The sequence below is a fragment of the Mobula birostris genome, chromosome 7 (genome assembly GCF_030028105.1).
Source record: "Mobula birostris isolate sMobBir1 chromosome 7, sMobBir1.hap1, whole genome shotgun sequence".
Taxonomy (NCBI): domain Eukaryota; kingdom Metazoa; phylum Chordata; class Chondrichthyes; order Myliobatiformes; family Myliobatidae; genus Mobula; species Mobula birostris.
In genome coordinates this window covers 55,329,978-55,353,271 of record NC_092376.1, presented here as the reverse complement: position 1 = coordinate 55,353,271, position 23,294 = coordinate 55,329,978, and the positions used below count along the sequence as shown (strand labels likewise).

The window sequence follows — 23,294 nt, the reverse complement described above, 5'->3', positions numbered from 1 at the left end:
TTACTAAAAATAACAACAGCATATGGAATGAGTAGATCAGACAAGAACTCCCATTCATAGAAATGAAAGATCAGCCATTTTATTTCTGAATCTTTTTAATAATTTATTTACATTAAGGATATCAATTAAAACATCCACCAAAGTATCACTCATTTTCCTTACATTTGTAAATCACACTGACGCTTTTTGCAATACAGCATGAAAGAACTGCAAAACATTGCTTGTAAATAGGTATGCCTGGTTCAGAGGACTGCTAAGGATTGGTGACAAGTTTGGAGTAATTTCATATGTGACACTAATAATCAAAACTTAGCCCATCAAAATTAATCAAAAGATTAGAAACATACTACTAGTCCATAACTCTCAGCGAAATTAAGTGTCAATAATGCAACAAATCATTCAAAGATAGTAGGCTAAATGAAAAACAGTTCATGTTAGAAGTCAAAACATTTGAGACATCATGAGAAAGACATCACATTCAAAAATAAATTTTGCCTAAAAACACACCAAAAAAAGCACCAAGCAGTCAAAAAATACCAATCCAAACAAACAGAATTTTTCAAAAATTTAACTTTCAAAGTAATTTAAGATAATTTGAAGTGACATCAAAAGCACATGATAAAATAAAATCTGTTACAATTAGCATAAATATAGAATTAGCACTGGTGGATCATTTCAGAACAACATAAGCTCTGTCATACTTCCCATTTCCAATCAGCATTACTTCTAACGTTAAGTGAATTTGCTTCATTCCAGGTAACAGTATAAAATGGAACTTAGATTAACAAAATCCAATTACAGAGGTTTTTTTTAGAAGTAGGCCTTTCTGAACAAATGATCTCTGCCAGAATTTATATTCCACAAAAATGCTTTCAGCCTCATTACTTGATTTCAGTTGAAAACACAAAATCTCATTTAGGTAAATGGATTCATTATTTACCTTGTTTCTATTTCCCTAATTTTTTCTTTCAAGGGCATCATAGCCTGAAAAGTGAAAATATGTCAACATCACTTTTAAAATTATGCTCATTCCAGTGTATGAAATGTAATAATTTAAAGAGAAATCTGTAAGTCTTTACTTTAGGCTAAAATTAACAATCAGTATTATAAAAAATCATATTTCAAAGATTATTGTGTCCAGTGCTCCCGATGCGGCCTCCTCTACATTGTTGGACCCATCGTAAAGTGGGGGACCGCTTTGTCGAGCACCTCTGCACCATCTGCCACAAGTGTGAATTCCCAATGGCCAAACATCTTAATTCACATTCCCATTCTGACATGTCAGTCCATGGCCTCCTTTTGTGCCAAGATGAGGCCACCCTCAAAATGGAGGAGTAACACCTTATATTCCGTCTGAGCAGCCTCCAACCTGATGGCATGAATATTGATTTTTTTGTTCTGATAAACAAATTCCCCCCAATCCTTTATTCTGACCTTTTACCTCTTCTCACTGGCCTATTAGTCCCCCGGGCCCCCCTCCTCCTTCCCTTTTTCCTGTGGTTCACTCTCCTCTCCTACCTGATTCCTCCTCCTTCAGCCCTTGACCTTTCCCACCCACATGACTTTACCTACCACCTAGCAGCTAGCTTCCTTCTCCTCCCCATACCTTTCTATTCTAGCATCTTTGCCCTTCTTTCTCAGTCCTGAAGAAGGGTCTCAGCCCAAATTGTTGACTATCTATTCATTTCCTTAGATGCTGGCTGACCCGCTGAGTACTTCCAGCATTTTGTGTGTGTTGCTTTGGATTTCTAGTATCTGCAGACTTTCTCGTGTTTATATTTCAAACGCATTTGTCCTAGTTTCACAACAGTCAAGAATCTTTCACTGTTTGTGAACCTAAATGTATTTGCAAAAAACACCTGTATGAGGCCCACTGCTACCCTCACTTGGTTTAGCCCATCTGTCAAAGCAGTGTACCAGTGTGATCACTGTCGCATGCAACACCTACTTGGATCCTCAGTGAGAGCTGAGTGTTCGGTAGGGACCAAAGATGAGCAAACTGCCCAGGGTGGACACAACAGGGCCCTTCACTTAAGGTGCTACCCCTCTCTGAACACTGGATGAATTCCTCCATCAATAATAACTATTGGGAACTAATACAGTTTTATAGTACTGATGTACATTAGTATAGGTAGTGTTCTAATTTATTCTGTATTTCATTTAAATTCATAATTCAATACTCAGTTAAATGGTAGTTTGTCTTTTTTTACACCTTAGCTACTTCCATGCAACTTCAGCTAATTGAAGTAGCTGCTTAATTGGGCCAAAATACACTGCTCTTCAACTAACTGGAATCAACTGTATATTTTAAGAATCATATGCACTAATATTTTATATTGATTTTCACACAAACAATAATGGCATTTCCTACTGCATGCACTCATGAGTTATTCCTATGATAATCCTGGGCTTTAGAAGGAAAGATTTATTCTGAAGCTCTTCTTTTAACGTATTTAGGAGCTCTCAAAGATTAGATAAATCACTATGAAGAGAAAAGCCATAAATTTCAACTTTTAAGTGATCACTTTCTTTAAAGTTACAGGTAGTAATTCGAGTGATCCTTACTAGTATATCAGGCCAAGACTACAGCTGCATATGTCACAAATGGGCTAGAACAAACTGAAGAACCAACAGCACCACACTCAAAGAGGAAATGGCCACATCAGGATTCTATGAGTCATGTATAGCGGATAAAAGGTCACCTTGAAAGCTCTTTGGTTTTATTGCCAAAGCAGGGAAAATAAATAAAAGGCAAATAGACACCAATGGGGGCATTAATATGAAATGTTAGCTTTTTGTCAGGATAGCATAATCAAAAATTAAGTCTGTCAACAACAAACAACAGGAATTCTGCAGATGCTGGAAATTCAAGCAATACACATCAAAGTTGCTGGTGAACGCAGCAGGCCAGGCAGCATCTGTAGGAAGAGGTGCAGTCGACGTTTCAGGCGGAGACCCTTCGTCAGGACTAACTGAAGGAAGAGTGAGTAAGGGATTTGAAAGTTGGAGGGGGAGGGGGAGATCCAAAATGATAGGAGAAGACAGGAGGGGGAGGGATAGAGCCAAGACCTGGACAGGTGATAGGCAAAAGGGGATACGAGAGGATCATGGGACAGGAGGTCCGGGAAGAAAGACAAGGTGGGGGAGACCCAGAGGATGGGCAAGAGGTATATTCAGAGGGACAGAGGGAGAAAAAGGAGAGTGAGAGAAAGAATGTGTGCATAAAAATAAGTAACAGATGGGGTACGAGGGGGAGGTGGGGCCTCAGCGAAAGTTAGAGAAGTTGATGTTCATGCCATCAGGTTGGAGGCTACCCAGATGGAATATAAGGTGTTGTTCCTCCAACCTGAGTGTGGCTTCATCTTTACAGTAGAGGAGGCCGTGGATAGACATGTCAGAATGGGAATGGGAATGGGATGTGGAATTAAAATGTGTGGCCACTGGGAGATCCTGCTTTCTCTGGCGGACAGAGCGTAGATGTTCAGCAAAGCGGTCTCCCAGTCACCTCCCTCCCCTTTCTAGATCTTTCTGTCTCTGTCTCTGGAGACAGCTTATCTACTGATGTCTACTATAAGCCTACTGAGTCTCACAGCTATCTGGACTATTCCTCTTCTCACCCTGTCTCTTGCAAAAACGCCATCCCCTTCTCGCAATTCCTCCGTCTCCGCCGCATCTGCTCTCAGGATGAGGCTTTTCATTCTAGGACGAGGGAGATGTCTTCCTTTTTTAAAGAAAGGGGCTTCCCTTCCTCCACTATCAACTCCGCTCTTAAACGCATCTCCCCCATTTCACGTACATCTGCTCTCACTCCATCCTCCCGCCACCCCACTAGGAATAGGGTTCCCCTGGTCCTCACCTACCACCCCACCAGCCTCCGGGTCCAACATATTATTCTCCGTAACTTCCGCCACCTCCAACGGGATCCCACCACTAAGCACATCTTTCCCTCCCCCCGTCTCCCTGCATTCCGCAGGGATCGCTCCCTATGCAACTCCCTTGTCCATTCGTCCCCCCCATCCCTCCCCACTGATCTCCCTCCTGGCACTTATCCGTGTAAGCGGAACAAGTGCTACACATGCCCTTACACTTCCTCTCTTACCACCATTCAGGGCCCCAAACAGTCCTTCCAGGTGAGGCAACACTTCACCTGTGAGTCGACTGGGGTGATATACTGTGTCCGGTGCTCCCGATGTGGCCTTTTATATATTGGCGAGACCCGACGCAGACTGGGAGACCGCTTTGCTGAACATCTACGCTCTGTCCGCCAGAGAAAGCAGGATCTCCCAGTAGCCACACATTTTAATTCCACATCCCATTCCCATTCTGACATGTCTATTCACGGCCTCCTCTACTGTAAAGATGAAGCCACACTCAGGTTGGAGGAACAACACCTTATATTCCGTCTGGGTAGCCTCCAACCTGATGGCATGAACATCGACTTCTCTAACTTCCGCTAAGGCCCCACCTCCCCCTCGTACCCCATCTGTTACTTATTTTTATGCACACATTCTTTCTCTCACTCTCCTTTTTCTCCCTCTGTCCCTCTGAATATACCTCTTGCCCATCCTCTGGGTCGTTCCCCCCCCTTGTCTTTCTTCCCGGACCTCCTGTCCCATGATCCTCTCATATCCCCTTTTGCCTATCACCTGTCCAGCTCTTGGCTCTATCCCTCCCCCTCCTGTCTTTTCCTATCATTTTGGATCTCCCCCTCCCCCTCCAACTTTCAAATCCCTTACTCACTCTTCCTTCAGTTAGTCCTGACGAAGGGTCTCGGCCTGAAACGCCGACTGTACCTCTTCCTAGAGATGCTGCCTGGCCTGCTGCGTTCACCAGCAACTTTGATGTGTGTTGCTTAAGTCTGTCAAATCACCAATTCCAAATTAACATAAACAACTGGAGTACAGTTAATCTATCAAGCATTAGGGAGAGTTAATGCAGCAAGGTCAACATACTTTGTGGGATGTCCAAGTTCTGACTACAGCATTGACATTAAATTTTGTGTCACACTTTGAATCACACTTCCATTCTGACCTGTCTTGTAACAAAGTCAGAAGCAAACTTGAGGATATGGGTATGGTAGTCTTCTAGACTCAATAAAAAAATCCAGTTTGCATCAGAAATGGACAATTCTGCTGTAGGTCATCCAGCCAAACTATTGCCTCCTTTTTTTTTGAATTGGTACTGTGCATCACCTACATCTCTGCATTTCAGTATTGCCCTCCATTATTTTCCTCTACCTTCTTTCCCTCATTTCTTTAGTTAATGTTCACATGTAAGCACCCTAATTTCACCATCACCCAAATGACTTCATCTATAGCTAATCTACATAGCCTCACCCCAGCAGAGATACGACATTCATCCTACCACCACTACAACTTGAAATCAGCTTATTCCTCTTATTCCCCTTTCCCAGTTCTCCAGCAGAGTATTTGGTCTGCAATGTTAACTCTGCTTCCCTTTCTGCAGATGCTGTCCAACCAACACAGTGCTCTCAACTTTTTTCTTTGTTTTTATTTCAGGTTTTGACACGTCATTCTTGCTAAAGCAATCTGAAATGAATTCTACTATTCTTTTTAAAATTACAATTAAAAATTACCAGTTTAGTAACAATTTGTTTTAGGAGCATAATAATTCAAAATAATCTAGTCAGCACTTCAATCTGCAAATTACTCTAGTTTCCAGAAACCCTCAAAAGAAACAGGGATAGACAATGGCTGGCATATTATGTCACCACCAACATTTAATTGAGTACATTTTAAAAATAAGACCTTCAGAGTCACAAACCAGAGCACAATGGTCAATCTTCTTTGATCAGTATAGTTTAGTTTGAACAAAGTGTTCTACTTCAACTCACAAAATAATAGAACATGATTAAAAGTCAATTAACTGACCTCTTCTATTTTCCTCTCAATTTTTTGTTCTCCTTCTTCTTGCAATGATCTGTCACAAGAGAAAAATTAAAACACAATAATATAAATGTAGGTAATGAAAGAAAATATAACGCATTCCGGTTAATTGGGCCATTGGTTAATCAGGGCAGCCACTTATTTGGGACAACTCTTAGAGAATAAAAACTAATCGAGAAAATAGCCCAATTCCCTTTGCTGTCTTGGGACACTGCTGCTGCTTAATTGAGACAGGAGACTGTTACCAAGCATTTTATCACTAGTGTTAGTTCACGTGCACTTGTGTGGTAGTAGACACCGTGCTTAGAGTGAACAGTTTTTTAATTCCACGTCCCATTCCCATTCTGATATGTCAATCCATGGCCTCCTCTACTGTAAAGATGAAGCCACACTCAGGTTGGAAGAACACCACCTTATATTCCGTCTGGGTAGCCTCCAACCTGATGGCATGAACATTGACTTCTCAAACTTTCTGCTAATGCCCCACCTCCCCCTCATACCCAATCTGTTATTTATTTATATACACACATTCTTTTCCTCTCTCTCCTTTTTCTCCCTCTGTCCCTCTTACTATACCCCTTGCCCATCCTCTGGGCTTTTTCCCCCCTTCCCCTTTTCTTTCTCCCTAGGCCTCCTGTCCCGTGATTCTCTCATATCCCCTTTGCCAATCACCTGTCCAGCTCTTGGCTCCATCCCTCCCCCTCCTGTCTTCTCCTATTATTTCGGATCTCCCCCTCCCCCTCTCAAATCTCTTACTAGCTCTTCTTAGTCCTGACGAAGAGTTTCGGCCTGAAACGTCGACTGTACCGCTTCCAATAGATGCTGCCTGGCCTATTGCGTTCACCAGCAACTTTTATGTGTTGCTTGAAATTCCAGCATCTGCAAATTTCCTCGTGTTTACAGTTTTATAGTGTTGTAGTAATATTAGTGGTGTTCTAATTTGTTCTGTATTTCATGTAAATACAATTTGTTACTCAGTTACACCTTCTTATGCCATTTTAACTATTTCCATGATTGGTGCAGCTGATTAACTGGACAAAAATTTACTGGACCTGATGTGTCCCAATTAACCAGAATCTACTGTACTCAGCAGGTTAAGGAGCATTAGTGGAAAGAAACCCAAGTTAATACTATGTTGATGCACCTATATCAAAACCAGCTCGTTCTGACAAACCAGAAAAGCTGGCTATCAGAAATGGTTTAATTCAATGCTGAGCCTGAGGGCTGTAATGTACCCAATATGAAGGCAAGAAGCTCTTCTCTGAGCTTACGTTGGGTTACATTTGAACAACACAAGAACCAAACACAGAACTCACAGTGGAAGTGAGATGGAAAATTTAAGTGACAAGACAACTGGACACCTCAGGGGCTATAACATTTAAGAGTAGAATTAGGTCATTTGGTTCATTGAGTCTGTTCTGTCATTCAATGATGACCGATTTCTTTTCAGTTCTCCTAACAATGGAAACATCTCCCGTGTTCACTCAAACATTGCCTGTAAATTTGTTTACCTTCTGTATACAAACTATAGTGCAATATTAATCCTTTCTTCACATAGTATATGGTAAATTACCAGATTTAATTTAATGACACATTTAAACTTTCACATCAATGGAATGCTGCTCATGCATAAAATAATAGAGTACAACTCATTCGATCAGTAACTGAGTCAAGTGTACCACAATGAATAAATGTTAAAAAGAAGAAAAAACAGAAAATGCTAAAAAAAAAATCAAAAGCAGCATTTGTGGAAAAGGGAACAGGATTTTAATTTCAGGTTAAAGACCCTTTATCAAGAGAGATGTGATACTGAGGCTTTATAAGGCACTGGTGAGGCCTCACCTTGAGTATTGTGAACAGTTTTGGACTCCTTATCTAAGAAAAGATGTGCTGACATTGCAGAGGGTTCAGAGGAGGGTGATTCCGGGAATGAAAGGGTCATTATACAAGGAAAGTTCGATGGGTCTATACACGCTGGAACTTAGGAGGGGGAGGGGGGAATCTTACTGAAACCTTTCAAATGTTGAAAGGCCTAGACAGAGTAGATGTGGAAAGGATGTTCTCAGGATAGATAGATGTCCATTTAAAACATAGATGCGGAGAAATTTCTTCAGCCAGAGGGTGGTGAATTTGTGGAGGCCAGGTCATTGGTGTATTTAAAGCCGAGATTGATAGGTTCTTGATTGGCAAGGCATCAAAGACTACGGGGAAGAGGCTGGGGAATAGGGTTGAGGAGGGGAAAAAAAGTATCAGTCGAGATTGAATGGCAGAGCAGACTCGATGGGTCAGATGGGCTAATAATGTTCCTATGTCTTATCAGAACTGGGAAAAAGACAAAACAGATTAGTTTTAAGTGGCAGTTTGAGAGGGGGTGGATGGGGAAAAAAACAAAAATATCTGATAGGGCATGGTTGTTAGGGTAACTGGGTGGTCATAAGAGAAGATGTAAAAAGAGGGTAAGTACTGTATCTCTTAGGTTTTGTGGGAAAATGCCAGGGAAAGGCTGGTGGGAGGAGCAACAGCAGACCAAAGAGTGGCAAAAGGAATGATGCCTAGAGTGCTGAAAGTGAAGCTGGCAGTGGATGATCTGCTGAATGTGAAGGCTGGTGTGGTAGAAAGTCAGGACCAGGTAAACACTATTTTTGGCCTGTCCGGAATGAGGACTGGCAAGGATAGAAGTGCAGTAAATAGGAAGTCTGTGGCCTTATAGTTCAGTTTTCCTCTCTTTACTCACGTGCCTGCCCTGATGGGCACTTCCTTCAGCTCTGATGTACATTTCATATTTTTAATGTTATTTTATCTTTCTGATAAACTGTTCTTCCTGATTTATCAAACTGCTTTTCTCTTTCCCAGTCCTGGATCCAAAACATTAACTGTTTTTCATTCCACAGGTGCTTATTGACCGATATGTTTTTTAGCACTTTCTGCTTTTTATATATTTCCAGTACCTGCAGTTTTAAAAAAAAATTCTCATTTTAAGTATCTGGAGTTTCAAGAGATTAGATACCACTGCTCACACCAACTAATCCTGGAATACAGTAACAAACAAGAGAAAAACTGCAGATGCTGGAAATCCAAGCAACATACACAAATGCCGGAGGAACTCAGCAGGTCTGGCAGCATCTGTGGAAAAGGGTATAGTTGACATTTCAGGCCAAGATCCTTCAGCAGGACTCAGCATAGATGCCATCTTTTTTCTATAGATACTTCTTGGCCTTCTGAGTTCCTCCCGGAATACTGTAATTTGGCTAATGCAATGGACAATATTAATCAGAATTAAGCAAAATACCCAGGATTTCTGATGGTTAACTCAAAACTTTTGGTTGTTTTTACTAATTTATAGTTTAATAAAAATGCAAATATGAGTTAATTCATACTAGCTTACTACCATCCGTGATCTTAATGCGTAGTTCATAAGCTGTCCGAAGCATACTTGAGGAATTTGACATATTCCAGGCCTTAAATTAAATTAACTTCTTTACCAAATATAATAACTGAAGCCTCAAATTTTAAATTCATGAATTTAAAGAAATGGTTTGCAAAACTTCATGTTCTAATACATTTGGAATAAATTACATTCCAAATGACCAAACTAACCATATTCAGCAGAACTGTAGGAAAATAGTTACAAACTGTACATTACCTCATGGTGACAAAGTTTCCCCAGACAGCTGCAATAGAAAAACAGAGTATTTATACTCCAAAAAATTACCAACACCAACCAATTTGTATGTCAGAGGCCACATTGGGATATCTATTTGGCCCCCAGCCAAAATAACCCAATAACCTCCCAGTATTAAAATCAAAAATTATACAAAAGACCTTTTGAATCTGTTTTCTCTTTCAAAGCTTAAGGAAGGAGGAATTGGCTGTATTCAAAACTACAAAGTTAAAAGATTTCTATCAAGCATCTAAAAGGTTTAATGAAAAATCCAACTTGACGCCACCTTAACAGAATAATGGAGGGCTATGTGGGAGGGAAGGGTTAGATTGATCTTAGAATAGGTTAAGAGTGCTGTAATGTTTAACCCAATAATAATTCTAAATCAAATAACCTGCTGGAAGAAAATAAAGATCTCATATTTTAGGCATTTAAATTTTAATTCTTACTTTCTCACTTCTAATAATCTACTGTATATACACATTTTTTTTACTGCTTAGGTAGATTTCTCTGTGCAATTTGGTGGAATACAGTAAACTAATATTTTTACTAAAAATGGCAGGCTGTTATATTGAAAAAAAATTTAATGACATAGATGTTGGGAATAAAGTGTTTTGTTTATATCCTTGTTTGTCAAATCATTTGGAATTAAGGTAAGGCAAAGCAGAAGCGTCTTTACTGAAATCACTTGAAGAAAAGGAGCATCACATCTTTCAACAGCTCAATATCCTGAACTTTCTACAGCAAGGAACACAAAGATTGAACACAAAACCAAACAAACCATGCAAATAGATAAATAGATTTAATTGTCATACAAGAATCACAAAACAGACCTGCACATGCACAGAACTTCTCACTAGTCTAAAAGTACATGTTTTTAGTTGTCAATTTGAGTAGCCTGGAACATGTAGTGCAATTTCCAATGCTGATGACTTTCAAAATATGACAGTAACATTTTTAATAGTGTAATAGAGCAAATATATTAAAGTATATCACACTAATACCAATTTCAGCCCTTATTATATAGCCTTCTAGAGTTAGCATTTCAAGAGCCCATCTAAATCTTTTTTAAGTGCTGTGAGGCTATCTATCTCCACTGCCACCTCAGGTAGATTTCAACTACTGTCTGGGTGAATAAGAGTCATCCTCAAGTTCCCAACCATATACCTAAAACCTGTACCATCTTGTTATATACAACTTTATTAAGGAATACGATTCTCACTCTCTTCATCCCTTGATTTTGTACATTTCTATCAAGTTCCCCCCACCCCCACCTTCTCTGTTCCATGGAAAATAATTCTGGTTTATCAGTTTCCCTTCACAAATGAAATCTCAGTCCTAGTCTACTGTAAACGTAACTTTGCTAGATCAAATAACGACAGCACAAAAAGATCGTTACTTATCTTTTCACCCATTTATTTCTTCGAGCTCAGCTGGCAAGTGAACTTGGACCCAACATCAGGGAAAGAACTTTTCTCATCTCCCTAGCGGTTCTACAAGTTCACTGCCCGATGTCAGAATTGTCAGAAGTTATAAGGCCACTGATACAAAAGAACAATCAGTTTGATAACCATTCCGGCCAAGTCAATGGACTATTGTACAAAAGGACATTCAATTTGTTCGACACTCCAGCCACCTTAATTAAAGAAAAGAATGTCCTACCTGGTTTGCTGGAGCCACAACTTAATTACAAAGATAAGAACATCTGTCAAATTTATGCTTTAATTAAGAAAGGAATGTTCTGTCCAATTTCCATCAGGCACTGCCTTTTGTCAAAATCAAAAGGTGTGAAAAGCCCAGAGACATCTGATGTGGATCTGGGCAAACCCTAATTATCTTGCTCCAAAGAAGGCAGCTGTGAGACATCATTCAAACACACTGCAGTCACAGACGTAGTCAGTACTGAATCCATTGTTTACAGGAATCTTGAGAATCTTCCTTTCCCTTAAACTTTATCACTACTTTCTGCTGAACAAGTGCACACCCGCACACCAATGCAATTATGTCGTTCTGATAGTATTGCAATCAGAACTGCATATTGTGCTCCCGCCTGACTAGTTTTGTATACATGTAGAACATTACAACATTGCCCATGACGTTGTGCAACTTTTTAAACTTACTTGAAGATCATTTGAATACTTCCCTCCCATAGAACCCTCCTTTTTTTCTCATTCATGTGCCTGAGAGTCTCTTCAATGTCCCTAATGTATCTGCCAACCTCAAAACTGTGTTCCATAAACTTACCACTCTGTAAAAAACCTACCTCTGAAATGCCCCCTACATTTTCTCCCAATCACCTTAAAAGTCACCCTCTCACATTAGCTATTGCCACTATAGGGAAAAAAAAGCGCACTGGCTGTCTATTTTATCTATGCCTCTTATCATTTTATACACCTCTATCAATTCTCCTCTTGGCCTCCTTCACTTAAAAGAGAAAAGCCTTAGCTCACTTAAATTTTCCAAGTTAGAGTGATATGATATGGGTAGCTACAGAAGTGGATGATTCGGACTTAGAGAGTCAGCTTAAGGACAGCACCTTACATGACACAGCATCTGCCTGTATTTAGGATCAAATACTTATTTGCCAGTTTTCCCCACACAATTTATTCAGATTGGTTTTGTAGTGAGGGACCATCCTCCTCAATAATAATACCAGTAACAATTGTTGTGTAATCTGCAAAATTACCAATTGCACTTCCTGTATTCATACTTACATCAATATTATAAGATAGATAGAGCTCCCTGGTCCATCTTTCACCCTATAAAGCTCTGCATCCACCATACCATGCTATGTCATTTCTGCTCGTTGCAATAAGAACCCATCACCATTTTCTTCTCTTTACCTCTCCCTGTATTCTGCATGGACCACTCTTGCCATGACTCCCTGGGCCCCTCGTCCCTTCAGACTCCATGACACTTGGGACTTTCCACAACAATTGCAGGTGTCAACCTTCTCCATCTCCACCATCCAGGGACCTGAACAGGTCATCAGGTGAAGTAAAAATTCATGAGCACTTTCTCCAACCTCATCTACTGCATCTGGTGCTTCCAAGATGCCCCCTCCACACCAGTTTTAGATAACCCTCCCCTCCAGCCCTTTTGTCCACTTCACATTCTTTCTCCCTCTCTCTCCTCCCACACTTCCTCTGCACATTCATCACCGACCATTTTTAGTTCCATCCACTACAGGGGAGTTTTAGTTCAATATTACCACCTACCATGCTCCTTTGTTTCATTCCCCTTCCAAAATTAGTTTACCCCACCCAATAGCATCAACAAACCCTTTAGCAACAATGGTAGATCCATTCTAATTCAAGTGCAATCTGTCCTGATTGAATAGTTCCACTTTCCCAGACAGAAATTGTAGCAATTATCCTGAAAAACAAACAAAAAGACACACACACACACACTCACTCACTCTGGAGGAACAAGTCCTGATGCAGAGGCTTCATCCAAGATATCAACAATTCCTCCTCTCAAACCATCTCAAACTCATTTGATGATTTTATGGATTAAGCTAGCAAATCTCTAGTTGACTATGATGTATTGATACCTCAATAATATACAAGTAGTCATGTTTTTCCAGTTTGCATTGGCTTACTTATCTTCTTGGCTAGTTGATTATATCAGGCAGCTTGGAAGAGAGAATTGCTCTTAAAGAGCCAAAAGTCTGAAGCAGTGCATTTCTGTTGTCATAATTCATCATTCTTGCATGTTTCTATTTTGAGCAAAATGGTTTGTAAATAATCTAATCGATATTTAGTATAAAACAGGATGATGCCAATGATATATTTGAACCTACGCATTTCAAGCATCTTGCTTTGAATTTCAGGATTCCAGTAGCATCTTTGCTCCTGTAAATTGATACCTTCCACCTTGTAAAGGTGGCATTTTTGGATCAGGAAGTTGCAATTATTGGGAAGCTGCAAAAATCAGTGATTAGGTCTCAGTTATTTATAAACATACAATGACTTAGGAAGAAATCAAATGACTTATCAAGTTAGCTGACAATTTTTTAAAAAGTGAAAATGTTGCGAGTCCATTGTTGCAAGTAGCAGGTGGCATAACAAGGAACAGAAATGTAAAAATGTCTATTTTGATAAGAGCAAAAAGGTCCTTTTTAAAATGGAGGTAGGCTAGTGAATGTTGCTATTCAGGGGAACTGGTGGATTACCAAACAAGTCAGAAATTCCTCACGTCTGTTCAATAAACAATTAAGAAAATAATGTTAGATGAGACTTTATTGCAAAGTTGTTAAAATACAAGAATAAGATTAAAAAGTGAGATTACAATGTCTTTCACCAGCTTATGCCATTAAAGCCAAAACACAGTTTTTCAAGCAGAGTAACTGCAATGATATAGGAAGCACAACAATTAATTTGTACACGGTCTTTTACAATGTGATGATTAGCAGCTAACATGTTTAACTGATATTGATGGAGAGATAAATATTGACCAAGATGGAGGTAACTCTTTCTGGCTCTTCACAAAATTGTGCCACAAGATCTTTTGCGTTCATCCGAGAAAATAATCAGGGTTCCAGTTTAATCTTTAACACTACAAGACATTCCCTTTGCAAAGCAAATCTTTGCTTTCAGGATTTTGACAAGACTACACCTGCAATACAGTGCACAGCCTTATCACCTCAATCAAGGATAAACTTGCCCTGAAAGCAACAAAAATGTTCTGCAGGTTGATTCCTGCAATGAGAAGGTAGCTCCCCAGGTAGAGACTGAATCAGCAATTAGGTCCTACAATTTCCAGTTATTCAGACTAGCTCTTGAAGATCTTACAGCATGTTTTCCAAAAGCTGCTTCTCCATTCTAGAGAGTCACATACAAGTCTGTAATTTACAAAACGGAGATTTCTTCACTCAAGAGGCTTGTGGACCTTTGGAGTTTTCTGCATGGGAGTACATTCAAAACAGATACACTTTTGAGAACTAGAACAATCATAAAAACAGTCATAGCATGAGAAAGTGGCATTGATGCAAATGATTAATATCCAGCTGAATAACTGACCAAAACTGATGAGAGAAAGTTTATTGCTGTTAACATTTTTATAATTCTATTGTTATTTTTTGCCTGTCTGCTGACCGATTTTGACTCTAAAGCAGCAGTCCCCAACCACCGGGCCACGAAGCATTTGCTACCGGGCCGCGAGGAAACAATATGATTTGGCGATATGAGTCAGCTGCACCTTTCCTCATTCCCTGTCATGGGCGGCACCTTTCCTCATTCCCTGCTGGGCCGCGAGGAAACCTTTCTTCATTCCCTGTCACACACTGTTGAGCCATTACGCACGTGAGGTCATTACCCACGCGTCATCCATGTCAGCGCGGAAGGAAGATCAACTCCTCGAGCCTGCAAATGACGGTGGGCTGAAAAGTATGTTTGACATAACATCTCTGCCGGTATTCTGGATCAAAGTCAAGGCTAAATATCCTGAGATAGCCATGAAAGCACTGAAAACGTTGCTTCCATTTCCAACATATCTCTGCAATGAATGCAACGAAAACTAAATTGCGGAATAGACTGGACATATCGCGTATCGCTGTCTCCCATCACCTCTCGATGGCACCGTCTTGTTGCAGGGAAACAAGCCTAGGGCTTGCACTGATTCAGCAATATTGGTGTGTTGCAATGATTTTATATGTTCATACGGGGAAAATATGCGCTCTGTGTTTAATATCCAAACGTGACTTAAAATGTTATGATGCTATTGACTTAATTATACAACTATATAACAATTACAGCACGGAAACAGGCCATCTCTGCCCTTCTAGTCCGTGCCGAATGCTACTCTCACCTAGTCCCACCGACCTGCACTCAGCCCATAACCCTCCATTCTTTTTCTGTCCATATACCTATCCAATTTTTCTTTAAATGATAACATCGAACCTGCTTCTGCCACTTCTACTGGAAGTTCGTTCAATACTTACTTCAAGCTCCCCTGTCCTCCCCTGATAATTGACTTACCACTATAATCATGCAAGGAAAATATGTGCTGTGTTTAATATTAAATTCATTAGATAAGCCCTTTTAGAAACGAAATTGAGTGTATTAGCCACTTATCACCTATATTCCGGTCGTGATTAACAACCCCCCACTCCCCCGAGCAGAATCGCCAAAAACAATTTGCAGGGGGGGAAAAAAAAAAATCGGCAGGTACACGCATGGGCAGGTCACGCATGCGCACTGGTGCCCGCGCAAGGCTTCATGGTCATTGTAGTCTTTCTCTGGGTAAACACAACGTATTTGACTGCTACTCTTGTCCGTTGGCAACCACCCCCCCCTACCGGGTCGGCCGGTCCGCAAGAATATTGCCAATATTAAACTGGTCCACAATGCAAAAAAGGTTGGGGGACCCCTGCTCTAAAGAGCAAAACTGTAAGATCTTGCAACAGGCTTGGATGAAGCACAAGGTAGCACCCACATCTATTCAACCTCCAAAAACACTACAATTTGCATAAAATATTATTTGAATGCTAAAGTGCCACATCTGGCATTTTCAAATCAGGCTTATTAACAGTGACATACATCATGAAATTTGTTGTTTTGAGGCAGCAGTACAATGCAAGACAAAAGAAAAATATTCCCAGTTACAATGATAATTTGGCCATCATTTTTAAGTCCACAGTGACACTAAACTCAGAAATACTGAAACGAAGTATCAAATTTCAGGAGGACATAGTCAGAGCAGACAACATTTAATGCAGAAGACATAAATTTTGGGAGAAAGGATATCAATACAATTGCATATCTCAAAGGAGCGGGAGACTACACTGTTTTATGGAAGGGCAAAACTGAAAATGACAACATGAGTATTTGTCGTCTACATCATGCTCACCCACAGACTTCCAGGTCTCCTCTTGTGTCAACAAATGCCTCATTTCCTCCTTAACTGTTCCCAACATGTTACCATCATCAGAGTCTACACCCCCAACCTGATCAGCTGCAATGACAATAAGGAAGTTGTTTTATATATGAGAACCTTGACTCCCTTGTGAAATCCACTCTTGCAATCGCTATACTTAGTGACTTCAACACCAGAGTTGGAAGTGAGAAAGCTGACAAGGCATAATGGGCTTAAAATGGCTTGGAAAGACAAACAGATACAGACTGCTCTTAATGACCATGTACACTAAGAACAACCCCACTGCCACCACCATACCTTCAGGCTAGCCAACAAATACAATTGGATGATTTCAAGCTGAAACATTTACATAGATTGGTATAGTTTGTAGGTGGGATATCCTCAATGCAACACCAAAGCCTCAAGAAAAACCAGAGTGGTCAACAGATCACAGACCAGTCATTAACCTCCACACTGTCCCTATGCACCGTAGGCAGTCAAAGTTTACTCAAGCCACATTCAACGGTGTGAAGCCGAAGTATTCATATCCAAGGGAGAAATACCAGTTCTAAGTTGATGTCATGCTGGCTACTCATTGAGCACTTACCGGAGACAAAAACGAGAAGCAGAACCAGTTCAAACAGATGGTTACTGAGTTTGCAAAGATTGTCCTTGGACCTCAGCAGAGAGTTCACCAGGATTGGTTTAATGACAATAATGATGAGATAATAAACTTCTAGAAGAAAACCTCAATGCCTCTGAGTGGCAGAACAATATTACCTCTGTGTCAAAGAATGTTTACTTCAATCATCTGAAGAGAAAAACCTAAAGAACACTCCAAAAAATGCAGGACAATTTATCAACCCACAACACAGATGAGGTCCAGTATTATGCTGGCCCAAAGGAGCTTTTCCAGCTTGTCAAAAACTGCTTATGCACCCAGAAGACCAGCATTACTCTGCTTCTCTCCTCTGACAGCAGCATGTCACTCAAATACAAAGAGAGCATTTATCCAACCTCCTGAAAAGCTCCTCAACTCTTGACCCTGCATCCCTGGACGTAGTCCTACAGAAGCCCACTCTGGATGGCACTGACCTACTGTCAGCTCTGAATGGAATAAAAAAAATCAATTAATTCTTTCTTTCTTTTTTTTTCCAAATCTTTTTACTGTATATACAGGAAAAATAACACGAGTACATCGAAGTAACAACACTTACAATGCCTCAAAAAAAACATTATCTTAAAGATTGAAAAAAAATTGTGATAACAAAAAAAACCTACTAAGCAGAAAAGTGAGAAAAAAAAAGAATCCATTAGGTGTACAACCCCGGAGTCATGTGTCATACAAAAAGCTTCTAAAAATAAACATCAAACCGCCAGCAAGAAAATATACTAAAAAAATTTACAATCAGATCGTGGAAAAATTATATCAATTAACTCAAATGATAATAACGAGCAAATGAGCCCTATCTTTTCTCAAAATCAAATAAAGGTTCAAAGGTTCGACTTCTAATTTTCTCCAAACTAAGACATAGCATCACTTGAGAGAACCATTGTGACAAAGTGGGAGCTGATGTATCCTTCCACTTCAACAAAATGGCCCTCCTAGCTATCAATGTAACAAATGCAATAACATGTTGGTCAGACACAGAAATACCATGAATATGTTGAGGAACTATTCCAAAGAGCACAGTTAATTTATTAGGTTGTAAATTAATTTTAAGTGCTTTAGAAATTGTTGAGAAAACTGACTTCCAGAACTGTTCCAATATAGAACAAGACCAAAACATATGTGTCGGTGTAGCTATCTCAGACTTACATCTATCACAATGACTATCAACATTAGGAAAGATTTTAGGAAGTCTCTCCTTTGTCAAGTGATAACGATGTATAATTTTAAATTGAATCAATGAATGGCTAGCACAAATTGAAGAAGAGTTAACCAACTTCAATATCCACATGCAATCCTCCGTCATAAAAGTCAAATTAAGTTCCTTTTCCCAATCTTGTTTAATCTTAGATAAAGGACGCTTATCCCATTGTAATAATAAATTATAAATTCTTCCAATAGAACCCTTAATCAAAGGATTCATACTCATAATAGTATCTAACAGGTCAGCCTCCAATATGTAAGGAAAATTACTTAAATATTTTTGTAAAAAATATCTAACTTGAAGGTATTGCAGAAAGTGTGAGTATGAAAGAGAATATTTATTAATTGTTCAAAAGACATCAATCTATCTTCTTTAAATAAATCCAAAAAATAATTAATACCTTTATTTTTCCAAAGTAACAAAATTGGATCACTCAAAGAAGGCTTAAAAAAGTAATTTCGGTAAATTAAACTACAAAGTTTAAATTTTTTAAGATTAAAAAAATTGCGGAACTGGAGGCAAATTTGTAAAGAATACTTAATCACAGGATATAGGTTTAAATTAACAATTTTACCTAATTGCATAAGTAAAGGAGCTCCCAATAACGAGGTTAAATAAAACTGTTTTCCAACTTTCAGTTCCAGGTCTACCCAAATTGGCTGATCACTCTTATCAACCCAGTATAACCAAAAAGACATATATCGCAGATCAGATTAACAGCCCAATAATACATTCTAAAATTAGGCAAAGCAAGACCTCCACCCTTTTTCAATTTTTGTAAATGACATTTATTAATTCTTGGTCTTTTATTATTCCAAATAAAAGAAAATAGAATCAATCCGATCAAAAAATTTTCTAGTCAAAAAAACAGGAATATTCTGAAATAAATATAAAAATTCCAGTGAAATCATTATTTTAACTATATGAATATGACCAACAAGTGAAAATGTAAGTGGACATCTGCTAAATACTTCATAGAGTCTAATAAGGGAACAAAATTGGCTTTATAAAGATCCTTATATTTTTTAGTAATTATAATACCTAAATATCTGAAAGAGTCTGAAACTTTAAAAGGAGTATTATCATATATAGAGACAGAATCATCTAAAGGAAACAATTCGCTTTTACTAAAATTTATTTTATATCCTGAAAAACCTCCAAATTCATTAAATAATTTTAGCAAGGCAGGAATGGATTCGTCAGGGTTAGATATATAAACCAATAAATTATCAGCATAAAGAAAGACCTTATGCATGGTCTCATTCACAAAGATCCCATGGATATTTTTAGCCTCACGAAGAGCAATAGCAAGGGGTTCTAATATTAAATTAAACAACAAAGGACTTAATGGACAGCCTTGCCTTGCCCCCCGTGAAAGCTGAAAAAAAGTGAGACCTACGATTGTTAGTGACAACAGTAGCAATAGGGGCTTTATATATCATTTTAATCCAATTATTAAAATTAACACCAAAGCCAAATTTCTCTAAAACATTGAATAAATATTTCCATTCGACTCGGTCGAACGCTTTTTCAGCATCCAAAGATACAACACATTGTGGAGCTTTAGGAGAGGATGAATATATAATGTTAAATAGTCTCCGAACATTTGAAAAAGAATAGCGACCCTTTATAAAGCCTGTTTGATCTTTACTAATAATTTTACCCAAAATATTCTCCAACCGACTGGCCATTATCTTTGACAAAATCTTAGCGTCAACATTCAGTAATGAAATAGGTCTATATGAAGCACAGTCAGTAGGATCTTTATCTTTTTTAAGAATTAAAGAAATAGAAGCCTCATAAAAAGTAGGAGGTAAATCACCTTTCACAAAAGAGTCCTTAAACATTTCCGACATATACAGAGAGAGCAACTTTCCAAATTTTTTATAAAATTCTACAGGATAGCCATCAAGTCCTGGGGACTTACCAGATTACATTGAAAAAACAGCTTTATGAATTTCGGCTTCAATAATTTGAACATCCTCAGCCGAGATTTTAGGAAAAAACAATCTTTCATAAAAAAGCATTCATTTTAGAGGAATCTAACAGACATTGAGATTTATATAGCTCAGCATAAAAATCTTGAAAAATCTTATTAATTTCTTCATATTCCTGAGCTAAGGTACCATCTTTCCTACGAATTTTCATGATTTGCCTTTTGGCTGCAGCCATTTTTAATTGAGATGCAAGCAGTTTATTATTTTTATCTCCAGACATATAAAATTGGCTCTTAGCAAATAACCTTCCATGGGATGAGTTAATAACAGGTTATATTGTGATTGAAGTTCCACCCTTTGTTTAAATAAATCAGTATTGGGGGAAATTGCATAAATATTATCTAAATCTTTAATTTGTTTTGAAATTCTATCTAATTCTGCTTTAGTTTGTTTTTTAAGTTTAGCTGAATAAGAAATAATCTGACCACGTAAAAATGCTTTAAATGTATCCCACATAACTAATTTAGACATACCCCCTATATCATTAAAAAGCAAAAATTCTTTTATCTGGGTTTCAATGAAACTGACAAAGTCAGAGTTTTGCAATAATGTTTGAGACGTGCGCCAAGGTGGGCGGGCAAGAATGACATCATCAAATTCAAAAGACAAACTCAGAGGTGCATGATCAGATATAGCAACAGCGTCATATTCGCAAGTTTTAACACTAGGCAAGAAGCAGGGATCGATTATAATATAATCGATCCTCGAATATTTTTGATAAACATGTGAGAAGAAAGAATATTCTCTATTATCGGGATGAAGATACCTCCACAAATCAATCAACCCACAATCAATCAAAAAGGAATTAATAAGTGACATGGATCGATTTGGAAGTCGCTGATTGGTTGAGCTCTTATCAATTATAGGACTTAAACAGCAATTAAAATCCCCACCCATTATGAGCATATATTCATTTAAGTCAGGCAGTAAAGCAAATACCTTTTGAAAAAAAGGATCATCTAAGTTAGGACCATACAAATTAACCAAAAATACTTTTCGTTACAGATTGTTCCTTTAACAATTAAAAATCTACCATTAGAATCTGATTCAATATCCTCTTGAATAAATATACAAGGTTTAATGAAAATAGACACACCTTTTGTTTTACTCTGAGAAGTAGAGTGGAATTGCAAACCATTCCACCATCTAAAAAATCTATTTTGATCTCCCGCCCTGATATGTGTCTCTTGAGCAAAAATTATATCAGGTTGGAATCGGTTAATAATTTTAAAAGTCTTCTGTCGTTTAATAGGATGATTCCAACCACGTACATTCCAACTTATTATATTAATCCGTTTGAACAGCATACTATAATTTCATTCTACTTTATACATGCACAGAGCACATACCAATATGGGATGATCAAAGATGGCGGTGAGGAAGAATACAACCAAATAAAAAATATGCATGCTCCGGAACCACCTAATGGGAAAAAACTCCTAACTCTAAACCCACCCACCCACACCCAGAAACCCGAAAGAGGCAAGCGATCTACGATAGAATTCAAAGCTGCTGACTGCTCTGTCTGTTTTCTTTCCCTTCCCCCAGTTAGTAAGAAAGAAGTGACCTTGTGAAAAAACAAGAAAGTCTCAGCAAAAAAAGGTATTTACATTCCATCGACTAATAAACAAGAAAGAACCAAAATGTTATGAAAAACCAGCGCCATGTTTCAGTTTAATATTAATTCCCTAAAAAAGCTTTAAATTCAATTATAAAATGTTATAATAAAACAGAAAAAAATATATAAAAAATCCTATTAGTAGGAAAAAACTACCAATTAGCTACCAAGTATTAAAGGAACAAATCGCCTTATCTTCTTCCCTCAGTCATAGAATGCCCAGAGATAATTTGAACAGAGATACTTAAATCATAAATCTTTCCAAAGGAAAACCAATAATATGCAATAAAGAACAACTCTCTGTCTTCTTTAATTAGTCTCTCAATGAAATATACAAGTGACCTTCATAAATCTTCTTTCCAAAATGCGAATAATATACTAATAGCCAAACAGCCTTTCAGATGGATCATTCAACAGCGGCGTCGGTGACAGCGGCAGATAAAGCCTGAACAAAATCCAGTGCAGCTTTTGGATCAAAAAAAGTATGAGGAGGAGAATTAGCAGAGAAAATTTTAATTCTTGTCGGGTACCTCAGAGACGGAAAAAGTTTTTAATCATATGCTTGTTTCATTACCAGGGCAAAATTTGATCTTTGTTCCACTATCTCTCTTGAATAATCTTCGTAGAAGCGGAGCTCAGATTCCATAAACCTAAAAACTGTTTTCTTGCCTGTCACATTATTTGATCTTTAATTTTAAAGTGATGAAAGCAAATCAGAACAGATCTTGGTTTAATAGAATCCTTCAATTTCGAGATAAACGCCCTGTGTGCCGTTTCTATAGCAGGCGGCTTTGGTAGAATGGTAGGAAATAAAGTGTGGAAAAGCTTACCAAAGTATGCCGTTAGATCTCCATCTTCAGCTCCTTCCTGCAGGCCAACAATTCTTATATTCCTTTGTCGAGACCTAGTTTCCAGGTCTATAATCTTATTTTGATATCTTTCCAAACGAGTTGTAGCTTCAGACAACTTTTGTTTAGTTACCTTCAATTCCTCTTCGTGTGAAATAACTTGAGTTTCCAGGTGTTTAAGCTTTCCCAGAAATGACTTCACTTCATTACTATTCTTTTCCAGTTGGTCTTTAATTGATCCATTCTGATCCTTAATTGAATTCAGTGTCCGAATGATATCTTCAGCCCACGATGGCATTTCATCAGATCTTTCCTTTTGCACCTTTCCTTTCCCATTACCTTTATCACTAGGTTCAGGTAAATTCTTCCCACTTCTTGTAGACATAGACATATTGATCCCCCTCAAGAATCAACAAGTAAAAACTTTAAATTCAAAGCTTAAACTAGGGGGAGAGAAAGAAAACTAAGAGCAGCACAAAAATACTGTTACTCCATTTGTAGACAGGGGCGGTCCTCAAAAATCAATCAACTAAAC

The 23,294-nt window shown here is 38.4% G+C and overlaps 1 protein-coding gene across 5 annotated transcripts in view; it reads right to left on the bottom strand.

The window, feature by feature from the left end:
• Positions 1 to 23,294, bottom strand: part of uxs1 (UDP-glucuronate decarboxylase 1) — a 107,119-nt gene that overhangs the window by 80,113 nt on the left and 3,712 nt on the right. For 4 of the 5 annotated variants that reach the window (XM_072263199.1, XM_072263200.1, XM_072263202.1 and 1 more), the window contains exons 2-4: positions 9,550 to 9,577; positions 5,892 to 5,940; positions 941 to 984 (exon numbers count right to left, since the gene is read on the bottom strand). In XM_072263199.1, coding sequence (XP_072119300.1) covers positions 941 to 984; positions 5,892 to 5,940; positions 9,550 to 9,577 — 121 coding nt within the window. Of the gene's footprint in view, positions 1 to 940; positions 985 to 5,891; positions 5,941 to 8,640; positions 8,828 to 9,549; positions 9,578 to 23,294 lie in introns of those variants that run through there. The other variant, XM_072263201.1, reaches the window with a different exon arrangement.